The sequence below is a fragment of the Filobasidium floriforme genome (assembly GCF_021052385.1).
Source record: "Filobasidium floriforme strain CBS 6241 chromosome Unknown HD553scaffold_6, whole genome shotgun sequence".
NCBI lineage: Eukaryota > Fungi > Basidiomycota > Tremellomycetes > Filobasidiales > Filobasidiaceae > Filobasidium > Filobasidium floriforme.
In genome coordinates this window covers 585,405-598,911 of record NW_025763627.1, presented here as the reverse complement: position 1 = coordinate 598,911, position 13,507 = coordinate 585,405, and the positions used below count along the sequence as shown (strand labels likewise).

The window sequence follows — 13,507 nt, the reverse complement described above, 5'->3', positions numbered from 1 at the left end:
AGTCGAACTGACAGAGCTCATTCTAGACCGTTCCGTACTGGGTTGCTCCACCTGTACCTCTCTTGCGACGCTAGCCTGCGTTGCATCAGGGATCGAGAACCCCAACCCTATCCCTGGTCCTAACCCGACCGTCTCCAAACCCACGGGGGACCTTGACCTATCCACCTCCCATCCTCCCATATTCTTATCGGACGGTCGTACCCTGATCTTCCTCCTAGCCTTTTTACCAGGCAAGAGCGGTAACGGTGCTTGAGGAGGAAGTCCGATCGGGGTGGCTCGGCCCGATGTACTGAGACTGAGGAGGGAGGAGATTGAGTCCCTATTGTTTCGTGAAGAGGCCGCCGAGTACGGTGTCGTAGGAGATATGGGGGAAAGATCGTCCATAGCCGAAAAATCGCTAACGGTGCGATCGCGATACCGATGCCCAACATGATCGCCATCGACCCGATCGAGGGGAGGCCCGAAGTCCGTCTTCGCTGTCGCATCGACCGGTCTACCCTGCTCGTGACCGTACCCGTATCCACGTCCGCCCGCAGATCCGCCCGTCAAGAGCGAAGCACTGGACAATCTGCGACTCTTCTTGGTCAAGCTCTTCGATATCTCGTCCAGGTCCATCAACGTCGAAGCTCTCACGCTCGACGTGTTCGGAGACGAACCCCTCCTCATTCCCCCATTATATCCATTCCCGCTGTTGAAAGTATCCGTCCAGGGAAGCCTGGGTGACCCGCCGAGTGAAGTCGGAGGTACGAGCAGGTGCTTCACCGGGGAAGCAGAAGGGGAACGGTAAGGGTCGTCAAAATAAGAAGCCCAGGGTTTGAGATCGCTCAAGTCGGCCTCGTCTTCCAATCCAGATCCGTTTCCGTATTCAGATTGATGGGGTTGATACGTGGGAGTAACCGACCGAGATCTGACGCCATTCCTCCCCCAAAACACACCCTCGGGTCCAGAACCCAAACCCGACCCAGGTCCACCAGGAGAGGGGAATGGAGAGTTATAGCTCGTCCCAAAGGCGGTCCGAACCCTGTCGAGCCCGACATCGAAGGGAGAATACGCTCGCGGCTGTAGATACGATTGAGACTGTGATCGCGGTTGCATTTTAGGTCGGGGTCGTGACTCAGGGGTAGAAGCGAAAGTGGTTCTCGGGGAGATGTCCTCTGTACTGTCTCCCAGGTCGACGGTAACCGATCCCATCTCTGGAGTCTTTGGCAATGACGTTGGCGAAGACAATGGCGGGTCCTTGCGAGGAGGTACTCCAGCTTGCCAAAACGTAGGACTCGAGACCGACCTTCTCCCACCCGCTTCGGAAATCGACGGGACTCCCAGCCCTACCGCCATCTGGCTTTTTCGGCTCTCCATCCTCGCCCTTATCGAAGCTTCCCTAGCGGCCAGCCTGACCGGATCTTGCCCTTCCCACAGAGGTTTCCGGTCTTGAGAGAGCGGGGAGGGGGTTCTGGGTGGGCATGTTGCGGCCGACGCTGGTGCGAGGAGAGGGGACGGCGATCGAGACTGAGGCTGAGCATGAGTTCGGGTCGATGTAGGGGTCAACGTCGAGGCCTGTCCAGACGGTCGACGAGGCACGAGCGGGCTCAAGTTGAGAGTCGGAAAAGAGGTCTCGATAGTGAGTTGAGCCATGGTCTTTAGAGTGAGGTATTAAGTCGCCGAAAGCTTTCTTCGCTGTGTCGTCCTATCTTTCCCTCTCTCGACTTGGCTATCACCGGGAGATCAAAAGCTATTACGATCGAGTCGCGGCTAGCGGGTCCAGTATACGATGTGTAGCGAGCGTATGTTGGTATGGGTGTTCATATCCGAGGCGCGAGTCCAGGAATTCGTACAAGAGAGTCGATAGATCGACAACGAATTGAAAGTTGATGCTGACTGAACGAGGTGACTCGATATCGCTCTACGACCCGTCGACTATGATTGATGAGCTGTCCAAGCAGTGTATTCCTCTTGTCCCCGTTCTCTTCGTCTCCTTTTTTTTTTCTTGATCACCTGCCAAAGGAGCGTGCTGCCTGACCGGGGATGGGTGGGTGGTGGTCGAGGGCTGAGACAGGTGAAATTTTGGCTAGAAGCTAGAAGGAAAGTGTAGGCGAAATCCGGGCACTAGGCGCTGGAGAGAACGAGCGGGCGGTCTTGAGCGAAGAGAGAAGAGAGAGCGTGTGATGATTGTCGTCGTTGTTGTCGATGTAGAAAGGAGGGAGGAGTCGCTTTGAAGGAGGATGGGATATAGGATGATGAAAGTATGTTTCGAACAAGCTTTCTCCCAAGAGATGTGGTGGTGGTGATGATGATGATGGTGGCTGTGTGTGCCTTTTGATGGATCGTCCTCTTTCGCCTTTTGATCAGAAAAAGACAGAGGGACAGAGGGAATGTGGTGATGGAATGCGACGACGGAAGCGGGGAGAGAACAACGTGAAAGAACAAACAACGTGATACTAGCGTGGTTCACGGGACAATAAGATCCCGTTCGTCATCTCGGTCTCCTCCGACCCTAGGGAGGGCTTCTACCCATTTTTCATGTCCGTTCGAGACTTGTGATAGACGCGGTGGGGACGTAGGTGAGACAAACGATCGACCTGAATCCGGAACAACCCACGTCTAGCGCGCTACGATCGTTCCACTTGCCAAAGACACCAGATCTGGACATGGATACATGCAGCGCCAGGGGCATAGTCGACTTCGCAGCGATCGACGATGACGGCCCTGCGAATGTCTCGATGCGACATGTGATCGCGATGCGTGATGAGCGACCCAAAAAACCGCAGAAGCGAGATCGCGAGGATCCGAGGCAGTAGAATGCAAGGCACGCAGGTCACCACGAGACGAGGTACAGTAGATATGCATCTCGTCATTATCGGCGGTCGGATGGATATACATGAAACATTCTCATTCGTGATCGGTGCCGATGCCGTTGAAGAGCAATTTGAGGGGAGAGACCAGAAGGTAGATGCCGGGTAAACCGTTTGACCGCTTTCGTCGCGGTGCAATCTTCATCGGACGTCCAGCGGCGTCCAGCAAGCGCGCGTAAGGCGAGGCAAACCCCGGCGGAAAGTGAGACGACAATCCCTCCTATCTATCAAGTCTCACCTATCGAGTCTCAGAAAGAACTGTTCACAACGAATAATATCGACGGGATTACACTTATGACTCTGCCGAAGACGAACTACGAGTTCCCGCTAGGCTGTGTTGAGTGAGAGGAGACGTCGTCGTTCGAACGGGACGAACGCGGTTTCAAAAATGACGAGTCCAGGCTGTACGGGAACGAAACAAATCCGGGTCCGAATGCGGTATGGTCGTCGATGTGAACTGTCTGATGGCTTGAAGACGAGTCTCCCTAGCGCTCCTTCTGTAGACTAGCATCAAAGTTGGATGTTTCCGGCGAAGAAGGCAGTCCCTATGACCTCGGTGCACGGCTTCGCGCGAGGTCCTCTTACGAGAAACGACAGCAACGACGATCGGCTTGAAACGCTGATGCGACAAGCCGCAGTTTTATTACACACTGAGACCGCCGTCCGCTAACTCATTGAAGAAAAACAGGCGCACATGGATCGTATGATACATCGTAAATCGTAAAGCGTACATGATCGCTTTGCTTGCGGTCTTTGTGGCGGATGATACATTGGCAATATGGCGCGACGTTCGACTGAATTGATATCCGTGACTCGTTTTCGTGTATGCTGGGAACATATGCGTGTATACTTGCGTTGTGCTTGTGTGTGTGTGTGGTGGTGGATAAACGTATGTACGTGTGCGCAGAGACGTAGGGAGGTATGTACTACCGACCGGTACCGACCGAGATGGGCGGTAATCGGACCGAGCCCAGGTCCCTATCCCTATCTTGACCTCGCTCGTAACCGATCCCCCGGTCGAGATCCTTTTGCCTTTGAAATTGGGCAAAGGCCATGGTGTATCCGTTCCGGAACGCTTCTTCTTCGGCCGATGCCCTCTCTCTCGCCACCGCCGAGGCGTGTGCGTGGGTGTACGAGTCGTTTCTCGACTGTGGCGATCGACCTTGCTGTCCGTGGGGATGTTGGTGATGATCGGGGGGCGTTTTTCCCCTTGGGATCGCGCTACCCGCCCAACCCATGATCGCTGGACTCGCCGGCCGTTGGGAGTGGCCGTCTAGCATCGCCGGAGGAGTAATGAGCGGACCCCCACTGCTGCCCGGTGGTATGCCCATCTGACTCCAGGTCGGGAGGTAAGGCGTGTTTGGGCTTGTAGAGGCGGAGGAGTTGCTGAGAGAATTGGTCCAAGTCGGAGAAGGGACGGGTGGAGACGAGTACATGTTGTCATGCTGAGGTATGAGATGCATATCGTGAGGGTAGGGATGAGCGGTTGAGGGCGCTCTCGAGTCAAAGATGGAGGAGGGTCCGTGAGGTCCCTGCGAATAGGTAGAGATGGAAGCCGACCGGTAGGGCGTGGGTCGATTCAGCATCCTCGTAGTGATGGTAGGGTCGTCATCAAAGTGGGAAGGCCTTCGAGTGCTAATAGCTGAAGGCCGTCGACTCGGTGTCTCGTTCCCTTCTCCAGCCCTCTTGGTGGTCTTTGTCGCGCTCTCTCCTCGCCTCGTTCCAGGGGTAGGACCCCTCTTCCGTTGTTGAGCCGAGTAGACGCATGTCAGGCCAGCGTCCTTGCATCTCGAACAAGGCATCTCACTGCCCACCAACGCTGCAGCCTGCCCACCCGCATCGCACCGAACCTTGCGACTTCGGCAAGCGTTACACGCTTTGGTCGTGCGAGAGATCGGCGCCCTGGAGGATCCGGGGGTCGCGACAGGTCGGGATGCGGACGAGTAGGACGAGGAGAAGAAGGAGTCTTCGCTCCTCTTGTCCGGTGGGGTTAGCCGTTGACCCTCATTGGCGACGAGCGGGCGATTAGGAAGGGCAAGGGGTCGAAAGTTGAGCTCGTGATCATCGATCGAGCTGGCCGAGCTCGTCGTCGAGAACGATCGCCTCATCGACGGTTCCGCTTCGGAATACCCAGAAAACGACGATTCGGCCTCACTGAGCGGATCCGACGTCCTTCGGACGAATGGTGGAGGTGGAAGATGGGCAGGGATCGACGCTTGACGTCCACCCAAGAATCCGGCAGGTTGAGGGGGAGATGCCCCCAAGACGGGATTACGCGGCATGAACTGTGTGCTCGACCCGAAACGAGAGACGTCACTCGCCCTGGGTGTCTCATCGGGTGAACACGATCGGGGAATCCTCGCCAGTCCTCCTCTTTGGTCTCGCGGCGGTGTGGTCGTGTTTGCAGCACTAGAGTCATCGTTGAGGAGGTTGAACAGCGAGGACGACGTAATTCGTCGCCGAGGTGATTGGTGGACGTCCATGGAAGCGGTGCGACGGATGACTTGCGGACTGCGATGGGGGACAAGGCCGTTGTATGGTGGAAGTGGAAGGCTCTGCCGGTCTTTTTGCTCCTCGTGAAGCATCAAGTGTTGCAACGATGGCAAGCTCGATTCCTCGGATTCTCGGCCCATGCTTGACATGCAAGGAGGCGGATCGTTGAGGGTACTAGGAGCTGTTAGCTTATGAGGGATGCCAGGTCTGACGTGTGTTGATACCGATGTCCAGGCGCTATAGAGATCACGAGGTGGGAAAGTGGGCATCGATCAGTCACCTTGATGACCCGGTTGGAGGATGGTAAATCATAACGCCCGGGCCAAGACAACAAAAAAGGTCGAGGCCCGAAGAGACATGCAGAAACAAGGACAACCATCATACTGACATTGTTGTTGACGCCCCCGCTATTGCCCGGCTCTCTGGGTGGTGGCGTCCAGCGAGCAGCTACCTGCTCGACTCGGGAGTGGGTGGGATGGATGGAGATAACGACCAAGGAAAGGAGGATGCCGCGCGCGCGAGGATGGTTTCCTTCAGACAATAGCAGCAATAGGTTGCCTCGGCCACGAGCTTGCTGAAATGGCTCTTTGTGCCTACAATCACCGAGAGCCGATGGATGGGTAATCCCCGTGCCGAAACGAACCGAAGAACAAGGGCAAAGGTCTCTGCCGACCCGTCTGTCGCGGGAATATGCCTTGTCGTTGTCTTTTGTGACCCGCACCCAAAGAGGATTCGAGGGCGATGTTGAAAGGGAGAACGTAGAAGGGGACGAACTTGGCGGATCTCGTATTATGTAATTCGAGAGAAGCGCAGATGTCGTGGTGGTCCTGTCAATGACGCCCGTCCTTGTTCCTGTTCTAGAAAGGGAGGTCGATAGCGGAGTATTACTCGAAGCGATCAGGTCTTGATGTGGTTCTTGGACACGGCGGGCCAAAGATGTCGAGCGATCGGGATGGATCCTCTAGCCAAGCGAAAGCTTCAGATAGGTCCACGCAGCACGCAGATCGAGTAGTGGATCGATTTCGAACGACAGCGAGAGCAAAAAGGGCGAAGCAAGAATCCGCATGAGATGCGATGGGCGGGTTCGCTACCCAAAGACGCGGTCCGACTGTTTATAACGATGATACACACAGACACACAGATACAACCGTTTCGCAGCCTCTTGCTTGTTGTGGCCAGTGGCTTTCGGTCTCGGGGCGAATATAGCCATGACCTGGCCTTTGACATCGACGATCATCCGCTCCCGAGGGAGATCAAGGTCGGGTCGATCCTACCAAGGGCCCCTTTCTTCTCCCTGATGTCGCGCTTTCGCCTCGCTAAAGAGGCTTCGCTTACACGCAACAAGAGGGGAAAAGTTGTCGCGCGGCGTCAATCGGGACGCGATCGACTACCGCGCAACGGAACGTCCTCTCTCCCGGAACGTCGAACTATGTCTTCGGTAGTTTTTTATTTCGAGTGCGCGGTCCCGAAGCCTTCGACGTCGGGGCACTTTGTGAGACGGGGACCCTGGAGAATTTTTGTAGCCGAGGGGCTGAGTACCTCGCCACTGACGATACACAAGTCTCACCATCTTCGAGCAGCGAGGTACACAAGAGATATGCCCTGAACAAGGGTCTCGGAATCGAACAGAGTTACGGCGAGAAACGAGATCTGGTCCAGAATCTTCGTTACGATCCGACCCGGGAACCCGTTATCGAGGTAGCCAGTGGCGTCTGCGTCTATCGGATTGGAATCGAACCAGGGGAAAGATCGGTGGGATCGGTATCGAACCCAGACAACGATACGATGCCGCTCGATCTTGAACATCCGGACTCGCAGATCGCCCAGATTCGGTCGGATAAACTCTCTCGGAAGTATTCATAAAGCCAGATGGCGCTAGAACGCCCGACTCCGTCGTCCCCGGTCATCAGGGATCGCTACGATTCCGCGTCCTCTTCACATGAAATGACTCATTTGTCCGCGATATCGGGGACCTGAAGTGGCGTCGTCGTCCACGCACAACAGACAACAAAATGTCTTGCCAATTGTCTCGCAATAAAGCTCCCAATCCCGCATTCATCGTATCCTTGTTGACAAACGAAGCAGCGATAGATCGCTAGTGCACTGTCCGCCTCGCCGTTTTCGTTATCAAAGGAGCTAGCCGGACTTGTCAGCTGCTAGCGGCATCGCGGGCCTTCGAAGCTGCTCGTCGCTTCGTGCCGTCGCCCCGCAATCGCCGGCTTCTCCTTGTCTCGAGAGCCTTTTCGTAGCTTACGCAGACCCATTTCAGCAAGCCCACTCCTTGCAGATCACCATCGCGAACTAGCCTGTGATGCAGGATGCTAATGTCGTGAAACAATAAATGGGGCGGCACCTGATCTTCCAAGACGTTGGTACCGGAAGACAGGCGGATTTGAGGCGTCAAAGGCGTCCGGGCTTCGCTTTCAAAAGCTGTGTGACTGATGTCGACGATGTCCGATGCTGGGAATCTCACTCTGAACTGTTCAAGCACGTCCAGAGCGTCGCGATTCCGATCAAGTCTGCGGGGAACCGGGTTAGCGGATCGATCGATCGAGCGGGGTTACTCATACGGGCGGGAGAACCTACAGTGCAAGCGCCTTGATACAAAACATCCAGGCCCGTTCCACCTGCCGCGGCCCCAGACCGAGCTGTTGTCGCGTGACCCAAGCGGCCCGAGGAGTCTCAACTCGAAGTTGTCGATCGACCTGGTCTACCCATCCAAGATATTCCCGCCAGACAGACGCCAATACCCTGGCAACTGCTTGCCTTTCTGCACCCTGCTTGGCCGAGGCACATCGCTCGAGCAAGCTGATGAATGACCATCCGTTCTTCACCACCTGCGAGTCTTTGAGAACTGGCTCATCCCAAACTGTCTGCCAACATCGGATCGCTTGTGCAAAGTTGTCGTGTGCGAACCGCACAGACAGGTAGGCGTTGACGGTCCTCGCCGAGACTTTAAACCAGCCAAAGGGTGAAGAACGATCACCTTGGTCATGCAAGACCAGCTGGAAGAGTCTCTCGGCTTCTGACAAGGTTTCCGAGGCTGTCTGGGGACCAGTCGGTGGGCGAAATTCGGGCGAACCGACGTCGAACAATGTCATGGGCTTCGGAGGGGCATCCTGCAGAGTGGATAAGTCGCCCGATATTATTCCAGCCTCTTCCGCCTCGGGACTCTCATCACTGGCAGGTGCATTAGACTCTCCTGCATCCGAGGGAGACCCCGTCTGCTTGATAGACTCCCTGCCAATGACGGGTTGGAAGGCAGCATAGCAATGCAGCACATTAACCACCATCTCCTCATCCACGCCTTGACCGGCGCCCCCTCTAATGAGCCGGATGACTTCCCCCAGCAACCATCTCGTTCGACTCAGGTCACCTCTGCGTTTGCAACCTTCTAGCAGAGCGTTGAAGGTAGTCAAAGTCGGTTCGTATCCGGTGATGCCAACTTCGAACGACTCTGCCGACGAGTCATGCGATTGATTGATGAAGTTTCTGGAAAGCATCGCGCTCTGGTGTAAGCCAAGCATCCGTCTCAAAAGCTTGAAGCCTTCCAGGTAGAAACTCTTGGTACGGGAGCATGCTAATATCGCAGCATCAAAAGTCTCGCCGTCCGGGACGAGCTTGCTCTCTTGTTCCATCCCAACCAAAAGGTCTAGCGCTCTTTCCGGTTGAGGGTCTTGAGGGTCTGCACACGACAGAATCATGGCGTTGTAGGTGGATCTCGACGGTACGGGATGCGCGACGAGACGCATATGCGCAAAGAGATCCCAGGCGATGGCCTTGTCGCGTTGTGGTGTAGGCGAGATGGTCGATCGGGTCGTCCCAGCCGTATAAAATGATATAACTCTCGTATAAGCTCGTTGCGGGAGAGTCTTGCCGTTCTTCTCAAAGTGATAAAGTGTCTGTAGGGCAGCGGCCTTGTCCCCGCGAGCCAGGTGGGCTTCGACTATGAACTCGAAATGTCTCTTCGAAGTCTCCATTCCCGCTGCAGAAGAGCGTCTCGACGTTAGCCTTGGGGCATGAGGAAGCCGATTACCGTTTGGCTAGAACTCACTCGACTTTTCCCGTTGATCCAAGAAGGACCCTAAGCCAACAGCGTCTCCGTTCCTGGCATAAGCTCTCATCAGGTCCTCGAAACGTGACTCTGGCACCGGTACTCCGTGGCCCTGTAAACGACAAGGACGAATTAGCGTAGTTCCGGCGTGATTCTTCACCTGGGCGACTAACCTTCATCCCGTCGAGTACCTTGGCTGCCCCCTCGAAATCCCCCTTCGAGACAAAATTGTTCACCAACACATCCCATTCCACCTGCCTCAACAGACCTGTGGGAAGGGGTTCCGCCCACTGATCAGATTGAGACGTGTTGATTTTTGGCATCAAATATGTAACCAGTTCCAAAGCCCGTCGTTCCAATGGTGCGGATTCAAGAGCAGTATTATCGCAACCGGCGACTCGCTCTGCCTTCATCGTATCGTCCTTAGCTGCTGCTTCGTGGGTGTGTTCACTCCCCGCCTGGTGAATGGAAGTCTGAGTCGACGGTCCCGGTACGTTGCCATTTTCTGAGCCCAGAGCAGATAGCCTCTCCACAAGTCCTGACAAGATCTCCCTCCGAGCCTGCCTACCCAGTCTTGGTCTCTCATGCGATGCCACCATCAAACTCTCTTCCACTTCAGGAGACGCTATCCCCCGCTTCTGTTCCGCCGATCCTGACCCTATCGCTTTAAGCCTAGCAGCCGACTCTTCCGCCGAACCAGCCGACCAGCTCTCCAGCGCGTGGTAGAAGGTGATCAACTGTTCTTCCGTCCATTCGGGCAGGTGTTCAGTCTCAGTCTCGGACATGTCGAGCTTTTGCTTCTGGCTGAGATGTTTGACGAGCCGGGGGATATCGTGTTCCAGTTGCAAGAGCTCTTTCGAGAGGGGACCTTTTAGTTCGGGCAGAGCTGTGGTTTCCCTTCGTTCTTCGAGCTTGAAATGGGGCTCAGCTCTGTTAAATCGAGTATCAGATGTCGCCTTGTTTTTCCGAGACTTGCTCTGATTCACATACGTGTAGAGAGGAAATTTGTGTTCCACTTGGGAAATATCATGTTCGGCCTCGACCGATAAAGAGGTCATAACCGGATCCGCCTCCCGATGAGAAACGGCTGAATGCTTCGAGTTGGCTTGCATTTGCGGTCTGAATGGCACCACATCGATAAACTCTGTTTCTAGTTCTAGCCCGGCGTCCGCCTGCTGTTGAGCATGCATCGTTCGATAGCGAATCGGAGACGGGATCTGGCCTGACCGTCGTCGACATCGCTTGATCGCTGAGGAGAGCAGCAGGCGGGTGAGCCTGGTATCTCCCGGCATGTTGCAAAGGCGGACTGTCTCGTGGTGCGAGGCGAGAATTCAACTGATTGCTAGTAAGCCAGTAAGGAAATAACGACGGCGGCCAGGTAATTCGAGGACCACTTCCCCCTGTATCATTCCCGAGATCTTCTGATCCTGAGATGCTCTCCCCGGCGAAATCTCTCTTACAATTTGCTTCCGCGTAGCATTCGCCCTCGATCTCCCCTTGAATCGCCAGCACCTGAAACTGCGCGACTATCATGATCGGTCCGTGCGAGGGGTTCTCGTCTCCAAGACGTGCCTCTGAGCCGGGCGATTCAAGCCTTCCCTACAAGCAGCTTCAGGAGTAGGTAGAGCCACGTTGCTGTCACCTGGGTTCAACTTGCTAACCTACCGCGTCGACGCTGAAAGAGAATTCGGAACGCTTAAGAACATCTCAGGATGGATTATCGCACTCGGTCTTGCATCTAGCTATAGTCGCATAACAGTGCATCCGGAGAGGTTGATGCACGGAATAAGGCGTCTTATGGTTTACCTGAAGCTGACGATTAGTATGTTTACGGTACTCATCAAGTTTGCTGAATCGGCTCCTTCCGTCGCTTTGAAATCAGATTTGGGACTAGACGATAAACACGTCGATGTCTTCTTTCCTGATCATAGGCTCGACCAGGTTGTACCTACTGGTCAATACCACATATTTTTCGTCTGCAGTCCATTCCCTCGATGTCTCACCCGGTCACTTTCTGCGACTCATTCTTCGACCAAATCAAGCAACTTGGGGAAATACCATCCATGCTCCAGATCAGAATTCATCTGGCCTGTTCAACTGCTCGTATTCGGAAGCTAACCTGAACATGACAGTATAAACTATTAAGAAACCTGAGCAGTCCTGATACAGATCCTGAGGATCTACAGTCACACAATCATAAATTGGATACTGTTCTGACCTCCGCCCGATCGACCTGCGATCCATCAACTCCGAGGATTTGCGCTTGATATCTTTTCCTCCAGACCCTTTCCACAACACGCTACGAGGAAATTTTCTGTAGAAGTCCTAGTATCGAGTATCGCATTGTGCTGGGGTCCGACCGACTCTTACACCCCAATGCCTGATCTGCTCTTTCTTCCCGCACCAAGCAAAAGCTTTTTTGCGCTTGTGATATGGATCTCCCTCGTGGCTCTGCAGCGCTTGTCTGAAGCCTATGGCTGCGAGGCCACTATCTACTGATGGCCTGACCGGCTTGACGAGTATGTCCCAGAGTTAGCACGCTCCTCTCTTTTGCGATCCTCCGTGGCCAATGTTCCGGGTCGTCAATCGCCTCGGTGAGCGTCAAAGCAGTAGTGTTCAAGTGTCCCGAGAGCCGCCTGAGACCGCGAGCCATTACACATGTACCCTCAAGCTACTGTGATGTACCCTTCTGTATCATACGGATTACAAAAACGGCGGCAACAGGTGCTATTATTATATCCACATCCATCTACGTCGATTACACCTCCTCTACCTGCGCTGAACCGAACTCCATCTGCACCGATTCCACTCCCCCTACCTATGCCAAATCAAACTCGACCCCCTCCATCTACGCCAATTCCGCCTCCTCTACCTGCGCCGAACCCCAATCGACACAGCCTCCTCGCTCGCGCGAAAGGACGGACCCCATGCCAACTCATCAACCTGAAACTCTTCACTGGATTACTGACTTACTGGGTTCGCTCGCAATGTGCATAGCCCGCTCAAAGCTCAATGTTCGGTATTCGGGTCCGCACAGTTTAGGTGGCCCGGCGCACTCAAGACCGGTACTGACGAAAGATTGTGTTACGAATGTTCTGATCGCTTTCGAGTAGAAATCGAATCGTCCTAGCCATCCTTAGCGCAGAGATCCGTTAGAGCTATCCGCAGACATACCTCGAAGGGCGTTAGGTAGTTTCGGAAATTCAGCAGACCTCCAGACCTGTTAGCAAGGCATTTCAGGACGTCGAATAGTAGTGGAGCGAAGTAGAACACGGCTTTCTCTCTCCAAGACTAGCTGGCTTGCTGTGTAGACACTACTGTCCCCACCACTGCGTAGGTTGTCCATGATCCATGATGTCCTGCAATCCCCCGCGCCCGCGCTGAACCCAAAAAGTGGAGGCCGGACGAGATTCCCGGCACCGAGCCTTTGGGTCTTTGAGCCAACTTGTTCACCTCTTTTGTTCGTCCACCACTTCATGACCGAGAGCCATCTTTCATCTTTCATCTTTCATCTGTTCCGACGCTCCGACGACAACTTGATCCGTCAAGATCCTTCTTAGACAGTCGCTCAAAGCTTGATGACGGCGATCAAGCGATATCGTGTGACAGAACACCCCCTCGACTTGGCTGGATAAGACAACACGTCGTCGAGCGACATCGAGCTCGTCGCTCGAGGGTTCAGCACTCTTCGATCCTACCTTTTGAATCACGACAAGCAACACAAAGCTATCTCTGATCTTCGCATCAACACCTTCTTCTGAAACGTAGTCCTGAACTTGAACGCGACTGAAAGGGATCCTCGGCTAGCACAGCCGGATAAAGGGGACGTCTCGGGATCGCAGCGCGAGCCCATTCATCGTCGACCTCGTTAGCTATAGCCAGAGGAGAAGGAGGAACAGATAGGGATCGGACATTCTGCAGGCCAGTCGTCGTAGCATCGACAAGTCAATCCAAGATCTTGCCCTAGCCTATTCCTCATCACCCTGGATTTCTCTTCGCTGCCATCTCGCATCAACTCATGTCCGTCACCCTCCCTCCGTTGACCGGCGGTATCCAGAGAGGATCAGGCTCAAATTCCGGCTCAGGGAGGAATAGCCCGGATACGCCTCAT

At 54.6% G+C, this 13,507-nt stretch overlaps 2 protein-coding genes across 2 annotated transcripts; both read right to left on the bottom strand.

Annotated features, from left to right (window-relative positions):
• Positions 1-3,775: 3,775 nt before the first annotated feature.
• HD553DRAFT_322871 (uncharacterized protein) lies at positions 3,776-6,579 on the bottom strand (the record flags this gene model as incomplete). Its single annotated transcript, XM_046181343.1, has 5 exons — positions 3,776-5,523; positions 5,555-5,579; positions 5,731-6,199; positions 6,231-6,450; positions 6,474-6,579. 5 exons carry the CDS (start codon positions 6,577-6,579, stop codon positions 3,776-3,778), a joined length of 2,568 nt encoding a protein of 855 aa, XP_046038131.1.
• A 791-nt stretch (positions 6,580-7,370) lies between these two features.
• On the bottom strand, positions 7,371-10,763 carry HD553DRAFT_196200 (uncharacterized protein). Its single transcript, XM_046177063.1, has 5 exons — positions 10,387-10,763; positions 9,570-10,326; positions 9,397-9,508; positions 7,929-9,327; positions 7,371-7,861 (listed from the first exon to the last, which is right to left on the bottom strand). Exons 1-5 carry the CDS (start codon positions 10,686-10,688, stop codon positions 7,492-7,494), a joined length of 2,940 nt encoding a protein of 979 aa, XP_046038130.1. The 5' UTR covers positions 10,689-10,763; the 3' UTR covers positions 7,371-7,491.
• Positions 10,764-13,507: the final 2,744 nt, after the last annotated feature.